Here is an 18971-nt window from a genome sequence, read left to right on the forward strand (position 1 = left end):
ACCATTGGATCTCTTGGATGCATCTATGTGCACAGTTCCTTAACTGCTTGTTTACATTCTGTTTCAGTGCGCAAGGATGTGTATATAAGACGGACCATCCCACAGTATAGTTGGCCATACCTAAAAATAGTTACAAAATAGAAACAACCAAAATGCCCAATGATAGGGGATTGGTTACATAAATTATGGCCCATCCACATGATCAAATGCCAGATAGTCATTGGAAATGATGGAGTTGTCATGGAAACACAGCCAGACATACATTATTAAGTGAAAAATGAAAATGTAGGTTATTTTATTTATTTATTTATTTATTTTTTGCATGGGCAGGCTCTGGGAATCCAGTTTTGCAGGCAAGAATTCTTGCCACTGAGCCACCATTGCACCATCCTGTAGGTTATTTTTTAAAAGGGCAGATAATATGATTGTATTTTTAAAATGCATATATGGGTGTGTATGTAGGATATACATAGATATAGTTCTTCTCTTCAATACATATTTTCTATTATTAAAGTAGTACTTAGTGGTTATAAAATATTTCAATAATTTGAAATAAGGTGAGTGAAGAATCCCTCTATAACCTGAGCACCGCATGGTACTCTATAACCTGGTCACCCAGTGGTACTATACTTACATCTCTATATTTACTGAATTGATTGTAGTAAGTATGTGATACTTTGATAGTAAGAGAAAAATAAAACCATTGTTAAACTTATATTGTTTTATAACATTGGCTAATTATTCCATGGGTGTGTGTGTGTGTATGTGCCTTATCACCCCAAGTAGATTGCAGGAGAAGATAACTGAAAACATTGATTGAACAAATGAATGCATTCTAAGCCTCTTGAGAACTGAGACTGTGTGGCCCATGGTAGACGCTCAATAAAAGTTTTAGGGTTGAGGGATGACACTTGCTCCTCAGCCACCCTGAGAATGTGCCTGGTGTCACCCCATCATAAAGGTGGAGAGGAATGAGTCAGTGAAGGTCTTAAGGTCTTGGGGGAAGTTGCCACAGGTACCACCTCCTGATTGTCCATTGTGGACAATCTGGGTTGGGTGAGCCCTTCCCTTGGCCCTCTCTCCAGCCCTCTGGGGAAGAGAGAGAAGCCTGGAGGAGTGGAAGGACTTGCCTACAATCAATCACTCAACTGCAGGTGCTGATCTGGGATTTGAACCTGGAGCTGCCCCACTCTGGGGCCTGGGTCTTAACCACTCCTAGGCCAGCCTCAAATTGGACTCTACAGTCCTCCTTAGTGTGGATCCCACTGTGGCCTTCAGAAGTTGCCGGCAGCTCCAGCCAGCCTGAGATGCTGACACAGCCTGCTGGATATTAATAGCCCCCAACTGGGCTGGGCTTCTCTTCCCCCCATCCTCCCTGAGGCCGGCCTAGGTCATGCTCTCCACCCAAGGAGAGTGAGCTAAGTGCCCCAGTGGAGAACTTAACAGACACATCCAGGACCCTCAGGGTTGAGCAAACCAGAGTCTGCAGGCCCATATGCTTCACCTCTCTGAACCTCAGCTTTCTCATCTGTAGAATGGTGGTAATATCACAACTACTTCACAGAAAGATTGGATATATGCTATCGATAGGCTAAGGCACATGGAGAGCTCAACACACTACCTCATAGCCATGCATTACATGTGCATCTTCATCTAGACTACATCCAACTGTCCAGTATAACAGTAGCATCTCGTCAATTTACTATATCCCAGAGGGCAGGATGTGGCACCATCTGAGATGGGCCCCTCTGTGGCCGTGTAGTCTGTTTGGAACAGTCTGCAAGAAGGAGAAGAGGAATGAGGTGGGCCCAGCCTAGTCCAGAGGGCTGAACTAAGCCAGAGGATCTGCAAAGAACTCTGGATGGGGGGCTCTAGATCTCTGGCCTTGCCCCAGGCAGAGAGACTGAGTGGAGGCTGGACCACAGGGGTGGGTCCTTCTGAAGGGACCACTCAGAAATGAGAAAGGAGTGTGCCTCATTTGTCAATGAGAACACCAATTCCTAGGCCATGGGGGTTGGAAACTTACAGTGTGCCAGGGACCCTGCTCAACATTTTACAAACATCATCTCATTGAGCTTCACCACAACCCTTGAAGTTGGGGACTATTGTTCCCATGTTACAGGTGGGAAAACTGAGGCTCAGGGAGATAAAGTGACTTGCTCAAGGTGACAAAGCTAGTCCGTGGGGAGACACCAGCCTGATGCTAGAGCCCATGGGCTGGCCTGCTGTGGTCAGAGAGCACTTACCTCCTCCCCAGGCAGCCTCCTATCAGTGGGAGGCTCTGGACCTGGTGCCCAGGGAGGCTATGGGGCAGGCCTGGGGCTGCACACTGAGCCGTGTGATTAGAGGGGAAATTGAAGACTCCTGCTTCCATCTGAGCTGAGCAGACACATCTTGATCATCCCAAAACAGGAGGCCAGAGCATCTACTCCTGGCTCATCTGATCACCCAAGGTCAGTGATTGTCCCTGTCAAGCCCAGACCCAGGCAACCCTAACAAGGTCTGTGGAGACTTCAGGTTCCCTTGGGTTGCTCACATAGGTGCATGGAGACCTGCCTCAAATCCAGAATCCTCGACTGAACCCTCTTGGTCTGCCCTGTCTGGGCTTGCAGCCTCTGCTCCCTCCCCTTCACCCATGCACCAACTGCATGGGCCTTTCTGAGCCTCACCGGGGACAGGCTCTGTCCTGCCCAGGGCTTTCCACTGACTCTTCTTTCCTCTTTGTTCCTAGATGTCTTTCCTGGGGGAAGCCCTCTGTAATTCCCAGACCAGACCCAGAGCCCTGGTTATATGATCTTGCAACATGTTTGCACACTTATGACCACTTATACCCACATTTGTTTAACCCCCATTGTGAACTTCCCAAGGACAGGGATGGAAGCTGTCTCACCTGCTGCAAGATGCCTCGCATCTAGCCGTGCCAGGCACTCAGTAACTATTTATGGTTGGCACATTCCTTTCCTTTACAAAACTCTGGGCACTGCAGACAACCTTCAAGGGGGTAGATCCATTACCAACTGATTAATTACTCCTCCTTCTAATGGAAATTAAATCTTATAAATTTCCATTTGATTGGACTGTGATGGACTGAAACTGAATTAAAGACTAATTTAAAAAAAAAATCCAGCCTGCCAGTTTAATGAAATGCTGCCACAAAGGGAGGGGCTGGCCAGGCCCCAAGATGATGCTTCCAATGACGTCGTAAACTCCATCTGGTCCTTGAGAGGCTTCTGGCCTGGGCTCCACCACTGGTCCCCGGCGCTAGGTACAAGCTGCCCAGGCCAGTGGGTTGTGGGTGTGGCTTACAGGGGCCTGGACTGTTCAGAGGGAAACTGGTAAAAGTAGGGCTTCGTCTGGGGCCCCATATCTGCCTTGGCCTAGAGGCCCAAGTCACAGCGGAGTCCAGCGGATCGAGGACTACATTTCCCAGAGTTCCTCAGAGCCTGGAGAAGGAGCCATTGGAAGATTTAAATAGCCCAGGCCTGAGGCAGCCAGGCCACAGCCGTGGACTCGCCCGCCTCCCCGGTGGCTCCATTGGCGCTCGCCCCGCACTGGTGGGCTCGATTGGCTGCCCAGCCTGGGCATTGACGTCCCCTTCGAGCCCGGTGGCAGCAGGAGGTAAACAGCCATGTGCATTCCTCCACTCTATATTTAACAGCTGCTGCGTGTGCCGGAGGCGGCAGGGAGGCAGGGAACGGTGGCGGCTCTCGGGGCAGCTCTTGTCTTCGGGGAGGAGGCCCTTGGAGCGTGGCTGGCCCCGGCCTTCTCTGGGTGAGCAAGGTCGCCATGCCAGCTTCCCAGAGCCGGGCCCGGGCCCGGGACCGCAACAACGTCCTCAACCGGGCTGAGTTCCTGTCCCTGAACCAGCCCCCCAAGGGGGCCCCGGAGCCCCGCAGCTCAGGCAGGAAGGCCTCAGGCCCCTCCGCGCAGCCCCCACCCCCCGGCGAAGGGGCCCGCGAGCGACGCCAGTCGCAGCAGCTGCCCGAGGAGGACTGCATGCAGCTGAACCCCTCCTTCAAGGGCATCGCCTTCAACTCTCTGCTGGCCATTGACATCTGCATGTCCAAGCGACTGGGCGTGTGCGCCGGCCGGGCCGCGTCCTGGGCCAGCGCCCGCTCCATGGTCAAGCTCATTGGCATCACGGGCCACGGCATCCCCTGGATTGGGGGCACCATCCTCTGCCTGGTGAAGAGCAGCACGCTGGCCGGCCAGGAGGTGCTCATGAACCTGCTTCTGGGTGAGTGTGCCCGCTGTCTGCCACCCACCTGCCAGGCCCCCTGGGGGGGAGCTTTCCCTCCCTGCCCCAGCCAGCACAGCGGGCTGGCTGGGGTGCCTGCAGAAACCGGCTGGAACTATCTAATGAGGTTAAGCAGGAAGGGTGTCCCAGAAACAGGCCAGCTGGGAAGTGAGGGCTAGGGATGTGCAGACAGAGGGCCCCATAAAGGGTACAGAGGCCCAGTGGGAACCTTGGAGAATTGGCCCAGCTGTCTCAGCAGAGTGAGGTTCTGCCCCAAAGGAAGCTTGAAAGGAAGGCTGGGGTACAGATGGCTGTGGCCTCGAGAGATACGGTCAGGGGTCTGGTTTGTGTCCTGGAGCCAGGCCTCTCACCTGTGTCACACCTGTGTAACTATCACGTGGGTTGGGGTCCTTGAGTGCAGGAAGCACTTGTAAACCACCCCTAGGCCTGCTCCCTTTTCCAGCCCCAGTGCCTGCTTGGTTCAGGGACTCTGCAGGCTGCCCCAGCTTCTTCTGCAGAGCCTAGGGGACCCAGCGGTTTCTCTCTGGGACTCCCACCCACCCATAGTCTCCTGGAATCCTTACCTACTCCTTCCCCAGGGATGTTGCTGGAAGTCGGGACCTGGTGGGTTGGACATTGGTGTGTTTTTCCAAAGTCTTTGCCACCAGAGCCTTTCAGTTTAGCACTTGCCCTGTGCCAGGCACCACGTGGGCACCATGTGGAAAGAGAGCCCTCCTTTCCACCCAGGGTGGCGCCTCCCGGCCCCCATTCAGCCCCACCCTCTGAGCATCTCCAGTCCCCAAGGTGCTCCATGAACCAATGCCTCAGGCCTCCAGTCCAGGCCAGGCCCTCCCCAGTGGAGCCACTATTTTGGAGGCCAATGGTGTGGGGGTCTCAGTCAAAGCAAAAGCAGACAAGGGGTCCCAGGTCCAAAAGTGGATGTGAGTTAGACCACTGAGAACAACGGTCACAGAGGATATTAGAATAAAAAGCTGTGTCTCCTCACTTGGGGTCCCATAGAGTATATGGGCTCCATGCTCTGTAGGGTTGGGGAAAGAAGATAAATACTCAATGCAAGAGGTAGCTGGGGCTGGCACCATCAAGGCCTTTTGTTCTTATTACTAAGTTATTTACATTATGTTACTTATACTTTATCCCAAATAAACATCACTCCAAGGCTACTGCCATTATCGTTCCCATTTTACAGATAGGAAACTGAGGTTCCTATAAGTAAAGCAACCTGACCAAGGCCTCAGAGCTTGACATTTGCACTCAATAATTCCAGGAGCTGTGCAACGGTTTTGAGAGGGAAGGGCATGGCAAGGAGATCTAGGCTCTGGGCCAGGGAATTCCAGGGGCAGAAACCTCTGTTATCCGAGATTTCCCAGGGCCTGCTCTGGCCTAATAGAAAGCTGCTGGGGTTAGGTTGTCTGGTGTTAGAGGCCAGACAGGAGAGACCAGCTGGGTGAGAGAACGCACAGGAGGATCAATACCTGAGCCTCCCTCTTGACCCACTCACTCCCTTAGCCCCATCTGCCCATCCCTCCCCCCCCCCCCCCCCCCCCCCCCCGTGCTGCTGGTGGTAGCGAAGCTGTTTTCATAATTTGTCAAAGATTTACTATCATTTGGTTTGGTAAAAGACCACCATCACTTCTCACTCCACCACAACCCCATTCAAAGAGGAGGAAACTGAGGCACAGGGTGGTGACTTGCCCAAGGGCATGCAGCTGGTCAGTGGTTGGCTCAGGGTTGGAAATGGGAGCAACTCTAGCTTTTCAGAGTTGTGGGGAGAGGGAACCAGCCTCAGGCTGCTTCATACTTCCCTGTCCATGAGGGTCAGAGAAGCAGGGATAAGTCCGGGGGGTGAATCTCAGCTTTCTCACAGTTAGACCTGTCTAACAATGGGACAGACTCTCCAGAAAGGGGGTGAGCTCCCCATGCCAGGAGGTATGCAAGCAAATTGTCCCTTGTCACCAACTAAAATTGCTCTACTTTGACCTGTCTTCTGCACATGAAAGTTTGCTTTTAAGACAGCTTTGTGTGCTTAAAACTTTTAAAAGTTTGTAAACCACTTATCAAGATCAGGTTTCTAGCTCCTTCCAGCAACCAACTGCTATGGGCACTAAGGCATTTGCTCTAGAGAATGGTGAACAAAATTCAAGATGCCTTGTTTCCTGAATAAGAATGTCAGAATATTTTTTTAAGTCTTAATAATATCAATTATTGAACTTCATTACATTTCAAATATTATGTTATGAACATCCTGTATTATGCTTTTAAAAATCTTTCCAGGAGGCGCAAGGGTAGTTTAGTGGTAGAATTCTTGCCTGCCATGTGAGAGAGCCAGGTTTGATTCTTGGCCCATGCACTCCTCCCTCCCTAAAAAAAAAAAAAAGCAAACAAACAAACAAAAATTGAACAAACAGTGCTGCAATAAAGGGACACTCACATGGAAAAAGAATGAAATGTGACCCCCACCACACCACATACAAAAAAAAGCTTTCCGAACAGCCTTTCAAGGGAAATATTAATATGTCCATTTTACAAATTAGTAAACTGAGGCTCAAAGAGGTTAAAAGATTTCTCCACTCTATGCAGTTGTACAGTCCAGGCTGCAAACCCCATGCCTTTCCCCACACAGCCACTAGCCTGTATCTTTGCAGAGAGGAGGTAAAGGTGTGGAAGGAAGTTTTCTGACTGCCAGCACCTTTGATGGTGCATCCAGGAACTTGACCAGGGACAAAGAGGTCACCCCAGCCTGACCACTCAGAGCAGACAGGGTGGGAGGAGCTGGTCCGTGGTCCTGCAGCTACTCATGGGCTGTGGACCCAGTCCCCCAGCTTGGTGCAAGGAAACTGCAGCAACCAGTCCTGATGCGATCCGCAGCCCTGGCCTGACCCGGAGAAGGGCTGCACCACCATACCCTCTCACTCTGACCTCTGGGCTTTAGTCCCGCCCATCCACAAGGCGGACCTTCAGGCCTGTGAGAGCTGAGCCCAAACTGCTGAGTTTTATGTGCCCGTTAGTCTTTGGAGAGCCTGGGCCACCTTTCAACCACAGAGCCCAGGCTTTGTCCAGTCTCTGTTTGGACCCTAACATGCTTGGGTCAAGTACAAACCCAAGTGCTAACTTGGTCGGGTTGGTGCCAGTCTCCTGGCCTCATCGTCTCGCTCTGTCCTGTGGGGCTACAGGACTGTAGTGGGGACTCAAGGAGACAGTGCTCATAAAGCTCGGATGCCGTAGCTGGCCCGGGGCATGTGCCCACTGAACAGCCCATCCCCCTGCTGCTGGGACTGCTGGTTCACGAGGAGCGAGGAAGCTTTGCTCAGCTCTGCCACGTCCTCTCCCAGCACCAGGGCTCCCTATAGACTCCCTGGGTGCAGTCTCTGGGCTGGGACTCCATGTGGTAGAGTTGGGGCCTCCGCTCCCATTAGCTCCCAAAAGTCAAACTTGGGTGATTTGGGACATGGGAGTTCTGGCTGCTGGGCCTGGGAAGGAAGTGGGCCAGGAAGAAGTTCTCTGTACTCCTCCCTCCACGACACGTGGCCCTCCACCCTCCTGGCTTTCCTCTTCTGCAATGCGTGCTGCCCAGACTCCGCAAACCTGGAAGCCAGAGGGGTCTTAGCAGCTGGCAGAAGCTCGGACTCCAGAATCAGCCTGACCCGGATGAAAATCCATGCCCTATTGTGGGAACTTAGGCAAATGGTTTCTCCCATCTAAGCCCCAGTTTCCTCATCTGTCATATGGGTTGTTGGGACACATCACTAAAGAATTACACATAAATCTTAGCACATTGCTGGGCACACAGATGAGCTCAGTTATTGCTTGTGTGGCAAAGATTACAGCATCAGCATCATCATTAAAAGAAGTCCTGGGTTCTTCTAAGACTTCCTTCCTCATCCCCTCCAAGCTATGAGGGGTCTGGAAGTTAACTCAAGGCCCTCCCCTTGCCCGCCCCCCCCCCACTGTAGCTCTACGCTCCCAAAGGGAGCCAGGTGACAGGTGGGCCAGGCCCATCCCAGTCCACCAAACCCCACTCTTGTTTCCTTGTGGGCATGCCCTGTGATAGAAAACGGCCTCCACGTCTTTTTGCCACCATCTTCATTATTTACGAAATCATCTTCATTGAGTTTTTCCTGATTATGAACATTCTTATGAAAAAAAAAAAAGAGAGATTCCAACATTACAAAGACAGATAATGAAAAAAGTGATCATCTCCCATAACCCCCCATCCCAGGGATGACCCCTGTTGCAGTCTGGGCTACACGCCTCTGGATTTTTCTCCATGCATGTACCAGCATAGAGCATTTTTCTAAAATGACCTTCTGTGGTGTTTTTCCTGACTCAGCCCCGTTCTCATGGCTGCACCATGGGCCATGACAGCCCAGCACGGCCAAGTACCCTCCCTATGGAAATCCCAGTCTCGGCCTCCCCTGTCCCTTCATATCAAGTGTGGGGGGTTCAGGCACCAGTGTAGACTTTCTCAGCCTTGAAGCTCTGCTCCCACCCCCACCCCCCACCTTCCCCTTGACATCTCACAGCCCTCCCCACACCCAGCCTCTCTCGGTTGACTCTCTAGCTAATGTGATCCGTCAGCTCCCCGAGCTCCTCCCCAGCAGCTCCTGTTCTCAGAGAGCTGGGAATGAGCCTTGGTGACAGCCTCTCCCCCGGAGGCTTGTATAACCTGTCCCTAATTGATGGGTATTTAGGCTGATTCCAAATCTTCGCTGTCAGAAACGCTCCTTTCCGCTGGAGCGGGCACAGTGCTCAGTTCTCAGAGGTAGAAGGTTTTCCTCCCCCTTTCTCCCCACCTTCACTTCTTATCATCTCAGTGGGGCCCAGCTCAAAAGCCTTTAGCAACCCCCAGGTCAGACCTCCTTTATACACTGTCATAGAACCTGCCCTTGCAGCAAATACAGCAGAATTTAAATAGTGACGTAGTGACGTGTGCAGTGATGCAGAGTCCGGGCCAGCGCTCAGCCGAGTGACCAAATGATGCTATTAGGTTTTTAGACCAAGGATTTTGATCCCCTCATACCCCAAGAGTCTTCAGAGATAGGTAGAGCAAGCTGGAGTACCTGGATTCTTCAGATAAGAAAATAGAAACCCTGAGAAGGTAAGAAACTTGCTCAGAATCACTCAGGCCAAGAAAGTTAGAGACAAACAAGGACCGAGATGTCAACTCCCTGGGTGCCAGGGGCAGGGGTGGTGGGTCTCTGGCTGGAGGCAGGGGCTTTGCTGGTCAGGAGAGAAGCCTGACTCACACACGCACACACACATGCATGCATGCATGCAGGCCAGTGGAGAGGCGGGTTCAGTGTGCAAAGGGTTGGTGGATCCAGCTTCCCCTCATTTTTCTTCAACCCACCCTCTCTGCTCACTGCACGCTCTCTGGTCTGGAGCCTTCTAGAACCATGCACTGGTTTTTAAAATGACTTTATACGAGTGTGCACAAATGTTGCCTGTTCATGGTAAGAACATTTTTTTTTTTGCATGGGCAGGCACCGGGAATCGACCTGGGTCTCTGGCATGGCAGGTGAGATCTCTGCCTGCTGAGCCACCATGGCCCACCCATGTAAGAACATTTTTAAATGCAGAATTATAAAAAAGACAATATAAATCACCATCAATCTTCCAACCTAATGAGAAGCACTGTTAATAGGGTGGTACCATCTAGAATTTTTTCTCTGCATATAAACGCATTTATTAATATATCTTATTTTATAAAAATGGCATCTTACAGTAAATGCTGTTTTGTAATTGGCCTTTTCCACTCAGCGCACCCCTTAGCTCTCCTTCTGTGGCTATAAATATCCATCTGCTTTATCATTTGCAGTGACCACAGAGTTTTCCATTGTCTAGACTCACCACGATTCGTCCCATCCGTCTCCTACTGAAGGGCATGGGGTTGTGTCACGTTTTTCAGTGTTATAAATAATACCGCAGTGGACATCCTTGACGATGAATCACGGTGCACGACCCTAATGATTTCCCAAGGAGATATTCCAACCCGTGGAATGGCTGAGTCAAAGGGAGACATGTTGTGAAGACTTCTGATTCTGAATGCCAAATACCCTTAAAAAGTTGGGCCTATTTGCATTCCCCCTGAGCAGTATAGGGCTGGTTCTTGGTCTCCCAAAGAAGCCAGAATAGGGGAGTAGAGGCAGAGTCAACCCCCAGGCAGAGGAGCTTTGGAGGGGTGCTCTCCTCAACCCTCAGCCAGCCAGAGACATGGGCCCACAAACCTGTCCCCTCACCAGCCAACAAAGAGCGTCTTTAAGGCCCTGTCTTTGCGCCTTCGTTTGCCAACAGCTGAGCCCACAACCCCTGTTACCCACCCCAGCTCTGATTCCTCAGGGACCCTACCCTGATGCAAAGCTGGAGCAGAGCCCATCTTTGAGCAGCCGAGGCAGACACACACACACACACACACACACACAGCCACAGGTCTGAGGAGGAGCTGGTTCTAAATCTTCCACGATAGCAGCTTTCTTCTAAGAGAGCTTTGGTTCCTGCCTCGCCTTCGTGATGCTCCTGCCTGCCCAGTTCCTTGGTCACCACCAGCCCGGGCATTGCTGAACCGCAGGAGAGGGGTGGGCACCGAGGCTCTGCACGCAGAGAGGAGCCTCTGAACCCTGAACTGAGAGGTGTGCAGACCAGGAGGCCTTCAGGAGTTCGGGGCCTTGGGGTCACTGTGCTTTGGGCATGCCACATCCCCACCCAGTGGAAGAGGCAGCAGGGTGGGGATCTCCGGGGCTAGAAGGACGTGAGAGGTGGCCTGGTCATGCCGTCTTCATCTGGTTGTAGTCACAGGTTTCACTTATGGAGGCCCGCTGCACACAGCCCTCAGGAAAGAATGCGTGGTGATCCCCATTTTCTCAGGGAGTGAAGAGAGGCACAGAGCGGCTGCGTGGGGCCAAGGCCACAGAGTTCAAATGCAACCACTTTGAAGCCAGTCAGTCTCTCTGATTCGGGGGCCCAGTTCGGGACACCACCAGAGTCACCCACAGCGAGCAGAGGTCCAGGAGGCTAAATGACCTGCCCCAGTCACACAGCATGTCAGGTGGCTTTGGCCCAGGTCTCCTGACCCTGGCCTTTCCCTGCTCCCCTGTGAGTCCCCTTGCCCCCTCTGAGGAGGGAATGTAGGTCAGGGGACTCAGAACCACGTGAGCAGAATTCATGGAGCCTTGAGTGATGGTGCCATTTGCTTCTATTTCTGGACAGCAGATTATGCACTGATGGTGTCAGAGTCGCAGTCACACCGAGCACTGGCCGTGCTGAGGGAGGGAGGAGATGCCCTGCAGAGGCAGCAGGAGGGGGCTGGGTTGCTGCGGCTCCCAGAGTGGGTGGTGGGAGGCCCCTGGGGAGACATCAACGCTACTGGAAAGTTATCCTGTGGTTTGAGTATGTCACCCCACTGCCTCTTCTCCTTACAACCCTCTCCCTACGAAACTCAGAAGGCTACAGGATGGTAAAGTGGAAAAACAGGGCCATTTTACAGAGAACTAAAAAATAGTTCTCTGTAAAATGAGTTGCTTGCTGCCCATCCCCCTCCTCTGCTAGCCTGGCTTACCCGCCCCAGCCCCTGGCACACCATGTGCCCAAGAACTGGTGGTGGTGGTCAGGTGGGTGAAGGAGCTGGGCACAGAGATGGGCCAGGCCAGCTGGACAGCCTGAGGGGCCCCGGACAGGAAAGGGGCAGAGTCTCTACCTCATTATGACCGCAAGAGGCAGAACCAGCCAGAAATAGCAGCAGCTTCCCAAAGGTTCGGATGCATGGTTTTCAGGTCATGCAACGTGGGGTAGCCTCAGAGGCTTTCCTGGGTGGCAGGGGAGGACCCCACAAGTTGAGCCGCAGATGCCCCCTCACTCCTGCCACCCAGTTTCAGTCAGAGCGATGCCTCTGTCTTCTGTTTCCTAGACTGAATCTTTGTGTATGCTTCCCCCCGGGAGAAAATGCCCTACTAGTAAAATGTTTGAAGGGTATGGGTCTACTTCAATTCTTGGCCTGTACATCCTGATGGTCCATGTGGAGAAGCTGGGCTACTTGGGGAGGTTGAGGCACAAGCCTTCCCTGCCTTCAGCCACCTGTCAGAGCAGAGGCCCTGAGCCTGGCACACCCACTGGGCGACTCAGTGAGGCACCAAGCCTGCTCCCTTCCTCTCTCCTCCATCCTTGATGCCAGCAGCTCTCTGTGGGGCACCCACGCTGGAGTCATGGTGTCCACGGCCCAGCTGGAGGCCTTGCTTTCCCAGGGCTCATGCTGCTCTGACAAGGCAGATGTTAAACCAGTAATGATTTGCCAGGGGCTGAGCTGGGTTGCAGCTGAGAAGCGTGATCAGCAATAGGACAGGACCACGGCCTCCAGTGGCGGTGTCATGCTTTGACCTAACTTGGGACCTGATCCAGGTCCACATTAACCCCTCAAGACCCCAGCGGCCCTCCTGGCACCCAGACTCTGAGAGAGGCCCTGCTCCCTGCCCTGGCCCCTGGCTCTCTGATGAGCCCTTGGGAGACTTTTCTTCCAGGGGCGCAGGTCTCAGACCCCGGATGAGATCATTCTGACCCTCGTGGGACTTGAGAGAAGAAGCCCTTTCACCGGCGTGCCTGCTGAGGCCAGCCATCCTGCTTGAAAATCTTAAATTGCTTACCTGGTTCAGGGCAGGCTGGGCCTCAGGAGAGAATAAATAGCAGCAGTGCCAATGGCCAGCATTTCTCAGAGCTCTTGACCTACCCACTGTGCGGAATGCGTCAGGGGCACTAATTAGCTCATTTCCTCCCCATGGCAACCCCTCCTTGGTGAGGAGACCAAGGCCCAGAGAGGTGCAGGAACTAGCTGTTAATAAGGGGAGGAGCCGGGACTTGAGCTCCTGCCCAAGACTCTGGGACCTGCAAGTTTAACCCCCACCGTGTACGGCCTGCCAGCCCCAGCCCTCCCCAGACGGAGGAGCCTGTCACCCAGGGCATTTCCTTGGGGCTTACGGGTGAGAGAGGGGATCTCACTGGGCTGAGGAGGGCTGGCTGGCTCCTCTTGGCCTGGCCTCCTGCCTCAGCCTCCCTCTGTTAAACCGAGGAGTCCCCAGAGGTCAGATGCAGCCGCCTCCCTCCAGCTCCCGCCTGCCCTGGGGACCTGGCAGGCCCTGGTCCCTCTCTCCTGCGGACCGGGACCTCCTGCAGGCCAGCTGGCTCCGAGCCTGGGCCTGGCCTCCTGGGTCAGCAGCATCAGGGGCTGACCCGCCACACCCCTCCCCACTGCCTGCATGTGCCCCAGCCAGGAGGCCTGGGCTCCTGGGAACAAGTTTCCATGGGAATGCCAGGGAGTGTCGAGTGAGGCTCCCTCCCTTCCTGCAGGCGCCTCCTGCTCTCCACCTGCCAGCATCTGCCCCTCTCTCCCTTGGTGGCTAGGCATGGCACAGAGCAGGAGGCTAATGGGAGGGGCAGAGACAGGAGAGGCGGGGGCTTCCAATCCAAACCGAGAGACCAGACTCCAAGCAGCAACACCTAACTGTGGTGAACAGGACACTGGGATGGCAGGAGAAGCTGCCTGTCGGCATTAACCAGGGAGCCCGGGGTTCCTGGGAGACAGGGTGCCGTCCAGCAGCCGGGCCTGTTAAATGCACCACAGTGCCTCATACCCACCGCTGCCAGAGTGGGCGGGGTAGATGACGGGGCAAGGTTCCCCAGGGTGGGTTACGGAACAGTAATATGGAGCATACTACAGCTTTTATTAAATCTATGGCCCATGGATGGATAGAGGAATCTGGAATGGTGGCTAGCTCTGAGTAGCAGGGTTATAGGTGAGTTAGACTCTTCCTTCTGTTTTGCATTTTATACATTTTCTATAGTAATCATCTACTGTGTACTTTTTGCCAATTTTTTTTTTTTAATTTCTGAGCAGTTGTGAGCCACCAATTTTATTTATTTATTTATTTTTTTGGCAGTGGGAGGCGGGGTGCACAGTCCAGGAATCGCAGAGCCAGCACTTTTGATAGACACTGGAAAGTGTTCTAGGAGAGCGCCCGCTGCCTGGCTCCGTTTAACTGCCATTTAGCAGAACCCCCCCCCAACCTTTATCGAGCCTTTAGGGTGTGCAGGCACCCGGGGTGACCAACGCGTCCCTATTGGCCTGGGACTTTCCTGGTATTGGCACTGAGCAGCTTCTCTCCCAGGAAACCCCTCAGGAAACCCCTCGGTCCTGGGCTAACCTGGGACCCCCGGTCACCCCACAGGCTCTCTTAGGCCCCTTTGTCAGACTCTGGGTGGTAGATGTCGGTGATCTCCGTCTTACAGGCGAGGCAACTTAGTCCCAACGCCACCCAGCAGGAGGCTCCGCGTCCCTGCCCATCATGGGTACCCGCTTCCATTGGGCGCCTTTATGGAACGCCGCCCAGCAGTGAGCAAAACAGGCCCCCGCCCTCGGGTGAGGGAGAGATATGAGACAGACTATGCGAAGGCAGTGAGAAAAATAAAGATAAGGGGACAGGGGTGGAGAGCGATGAGGGCTTGGCGAACAGGGGACAGGGAAGGTGTCTCTGCAGAAGGAACTGAGTGGCGGGAGGGCAGCGCCAGTGGCGGTGGACCTGAGTGTGCTCATGAGTGTGGCTGGAGGGAAGCAAGCAGGAGGTAGGTGGCGGGAGAGGGGGTCGGGGGATGCTGGGTCGCTTGACCTGGGGTCCCGCGGAGCGGCTGGTGGCACTGATGGCCTGGTGGGGCCTGTCCCCCCCCCGCCACAGCCCTGCTCCTGGACATCATGACGGTGGCCGGCGTGCAGAAGCTCATCAAGCGGCGCGGGCCGTACGAGACGAGCCCCAGCCTCCTGGACTACCTCACCATGGACGTCTACGCCTTCCCAGCCGGCCACGCCAGCCGCGCGGCCATGGTGTCCAAGTTCTTCCTCAGCCACCTGGTGCTGGCCGTGCCCCTGCGCATCCTGCTGGTGCTCTGGGCCCTCTGCGTGGGCCTTTCGCGCGTGATGATCGGGCGCCACCATATTACGGACGTCGTCTCGGGCTTCATCATCGGCTACTTCCAGTTCCGCCTGGTAGAGCTGGTCTGGATGTCCTCCAACACCTGCCAGATGCTCATCTCCGCCTGGTGAGCCACCGCCCACCCACCCGCCTGCCCAGGCCACCACCTTCCCGAGCAGGCCCCGGCTGCTGATGGCTGGAGAGAGGCCGCAGGAGGAGCCAGGGCTTGGCAGGGGTGGTGCACTGGGCAGCCACCCCAACTCAGCTCTCCCACCCTGGTTGGAGGCTGGCGGCCTCAGGCCGGGCTGCACCTGGTGTGTTCGGAAGTGCCGATGTCACCTGCCCCCTTGGTTGGAGCCCACGTCTCCTCTCTAGGCAGGCCTGGGCCCAGCCGTGGAGACAACCCTGCTAAGCTTCTACTCTGGAGATAACAGACGAGAAAAAGATGACAGAGAGGGGCTGAGTCTTGTCTTATCCTTTCATCGTCGTAACTGTTGAGTTCTTGGTTGTGCCCATCATACCATAGCAAGATGCTCAGCAAAATACCCAAACCCACCACCCAATGCAGGTGCCCAATTGCCATTAACACTCAGCAGTAGCTTAGGGCAGCTGTTTTCAAAGGGTGCCCCACAGGACACCAGCCTGCAAGGCGCTTGGGGGCAGAAAAGGTTTTGTGGTCAAATAAATTTGGGAAGTGCTGCATACTCTGCCCCCACGTTGGAAATTCACAAGGGCTGTTATTATTATACAGGTTCTCTCAAGCCCTGTAGAAAAGCTTCCTGTTGAACCTGTTTAACCCCGTTTCCTAACTTTATTTGACCACAGGACCCTTTACTCATGGGACAATTACCTCCCGAGGAGCTACCATGTCCTCAAATGTATTTCGGGAGATGCTGCCCCAGGAGCCAAAGGTCACAAGCTGCCTCTCCCTGGGCTCCAGCCCCAGGGCCTGGGAGACCAGGTGCCCCAGGCCAAAGCCTGTGGGAGGCGGGACTGCACACAGCACTGCCCAGCACAGGGGCATCTGTGCCGCTTTGGCCCCCAGGGGCCGGACTCTGTGTGACCTAATAGGTCGTTTCCAAGTCAACCCTTACCTTTGATGTGATAATACAGATGATATGCAAACAGACCCTCTCCTGTGTGTGTGTGTTTTACTTGTATAATGTAATCACCCTAGATTCAGAGTTCCCTGGCAGGGGAGTCTCTGTTAACATGGGATGGGGACCCCTGATTTCTTCAGCCCTGGTCGCCATGGGGCATTGGGCACAGGCTGGCATGCTCCCCCACCTTCCCAGGCAGGTCACTCTCCCTGAGGTCAGGGCCTCATGCTCCGTCCCGCATACCCGGCGCTGGCTGCTCTGCCCAGGGCCTCGGCCTTTTCTTGTTTGGGAAGACCCCTGTGATGCTGACAGAGGTCTCCACTGGGGACCAAAGACCCTCTGTCACTCCAGCCTCCAGCCCTCCTGCAGGCCCTCCCTCACTCCTCAAGGAACCGACAGTCATGTGGGGGTGGTGGACAAGTGACAAATGCAGTTGAGCCTGATGAGCGCTGCGGCGAGGGCCAGACAGGGGCCTCCTCAGGGAGGTCAGGGAATGAATGTCCTGGAGAAGGGCAGGTATAAGTCAAGGAGGAGGAATGGGCAGAGCGGGCCAGGGAGTAGTGGAAGAATGTTCTTAGCAGAGGAGAGAGAGGTGCAGAGGCCCGGAGGCCTGGAGGCCATAGGACCGGGACCTGCCCCGGGCCCGCAAGGTGGTCAGAGGGGCTGGACCCAGGCTGCAGGGTGGGGGCAGAGGTGTCAGGGTGAGTCCGGGCTCTGGGTTCCCCATTGCCTGACAGCACCCCTCTGCTCTGGGCCATTCGACATGCTCGTTTTATTTTATTTTATTATTTTATTGTGGGGGGAAGTCCTTCTCCCACCTCTGTCTGTCCAGTAACCTCATACTCTTTCCTAAGAGACATTATAGAAATTTTCTTTCTGGAGGGAAACACAGGAAACTGATAATAGTAGTAGCCTCTGGGGAGAGTGGAGGAACTTTCCGACTTAAAGATGAGAAAATCAGGCCCCTGCAAGGGGAGGTGACTTGCCCAGGACTGCCAAGGTAGGAGGCAGCACGGAGGGTGTGAGCCAGACCCGTATGCATCCCGCGGTCTCTGCTTCCCGCATGGACCTGCCTGGCTGGTGCGAGGGTGATAGGGTTGAGCTTGGCGGAGCTGTCAGACGATGCAGACGCAGAAAGCTCTGGGGTGGGGGGGGGCAAACCTCCTCCCCCAGCCAGCCCTGTGCTTACAAGGCAGGGAGGCAGCCCCCCACCTGTCTCAGGGGCCAGCTGCCTCTCTCACTCCCGCAGCGGGGCCCAGCTGCTAATGGGAGGGACCTCAGCCTCCCGGCCTGCCTGCCTCCCCCCTCCTGCAGGATTTCACATGGGCCACCCCCAGGACTGGTGCCCCTGCAGGCAGGACCCCAAGCGCTCTCCCCCAGCCACCCCTCATCCCAAGGTGCCCAGCTGCTCTCTCGGGTCTCCTGCCCTGCTGGGGGTGCAGGAATCTGCACCTTGGCTTTCCACCGAAGGCGCTCAGGGACCTTGGGCCTGGCCCAGCCATCACAACTGAAACCCCTAACTTCTGATCTTCAACGTTGGCTGGTTCCAGAGTCTTTAAATTACCTTCCACATATTCCCAAAGACACTCCCAAGTAGTGTCATTTATGGGTTGCAGAAGGGGTGAGAGTGTCTTCCTTCTCTCCTTGTTCTCACCCTCCCGGATCTGTCGTCCTGGCAAACCCGGCTCCCATTTGGGGCGAGAGACAGGTTGCTTTCATCTGGGGGCCCTAGAAGCAGGGCATGGGTAGGTGGTCTCCGGAGACTTTAGGATGTGAGGAGGGGGGTCTCTGAAGAACAGAGAGCTCACAGCAAATACTCAAGGCTCGGCAGGGGCCGTGGAGTCCCAAGATTGCCTAGAAAACAGTTCAGAGGAGCATCTCCCTGGGGAGGCAGCCAGAGGTGCCTGCGGGAGTGCTGAGTGGGTGTCTGTGGTGGGGTGATGGGACCCCGGCTCAGGCCCGACACCAGCACTTCCCAGCGGGGGAGACAGCCTCTCTGGGAGCCCCAGGGTCCTAATCTGTCACACAGGGATGAAAGCAGGCCCTGCGAGGCTGTGCTGCTCAGGTTGCCCCCTACATCGGCTCCTGGCACAGCACCTGGCAGGGGTTCTGTGCCCAGCGACGGTCCTGGTATTGTTGTCGCTGGTGGCATGGAAGGAACCGGGAGACGCCCGTGCTGGCACAGCTGTGAGCCCACGGCCAGCAGGGGCTCTCTGACCTCTCCCAGGTGCATCCTGCCCGGGACCTGAACGGTCTTGGATGCTGACCTCTCTTCAGGGACAGTAGCCCTGCAGCCCCTTTCCATGGAGGCCCAAAGGCAGTGTGAGGAGGAGACGGACCTGGTGCCTCCCGGGTAGACTCTTTGTGAGGATGTCTGCAAGAGCAGAGAGGGAGGGAGGGCGGCCATAACTCCTTCAGGAGGCCCTCACCGCCGGCACTGTTCCTGGAGAGCCTGGCTGGGGAGGTGGGTGGGCAGTGGGAGGTGGGGGACAGCGGCAGGAACCCGAGTGGCGGAGCGAGAGACAGACAGTGTAGGAGCACACACACCTGGGCACATTGGGCAATTAGAGCCAATAACTGCGCCCATTTTGTGTGTGTGATGGTGGATTGTAATAACTGTCTCACCTTGTAAACCAATTCCGCATACCTGGGAACAACCCCATGTGA

The 18971-nt window shown here is 54.8% G+C and overlaps 1 protein-coding gene across 1 annotated transcript; it reads left to right on the forward strand.

The window, feature by feature from the left end:
* The first annotated feature begins 3285 nt into the window (after positions 1–3285).
* PLPP7 (phospholipid phosphatase 7 (inactive)) lies at positions 3286–16333 on the forward strand. The gene is made up of 2 exons (XM_077147240.1): positions 3286–4237; positions 14971–16333. Exons 1-2 carry the CDS (start codon positions 3787–3789, stop codon positions 15333–15335), a joined length of 816 nt encoding a protein of 271 aa, XP_077003355.1. The 5' UTR covers positions 3286–3786; the 3' UTR covers positions 15336–16333.
* Positions 16334–18971: the final 2638 nt, after the last annotated feature.

Source organism: Tamandua tetradactyla, chromosome 2, assembly GCF_023851605.1.
Source record: "Tamandua tetradactyla isolate mTamTet1 chromosome 2, mTamTet1.pri, whole genome shotgun sequence".
Classification (NCBI taxonomy): Eukaryota; Metazoa; Chordata; class Mammalia; order Pilosa; family Myrmecophagidae; genus Tamandua; species Tamandua tetradactyla.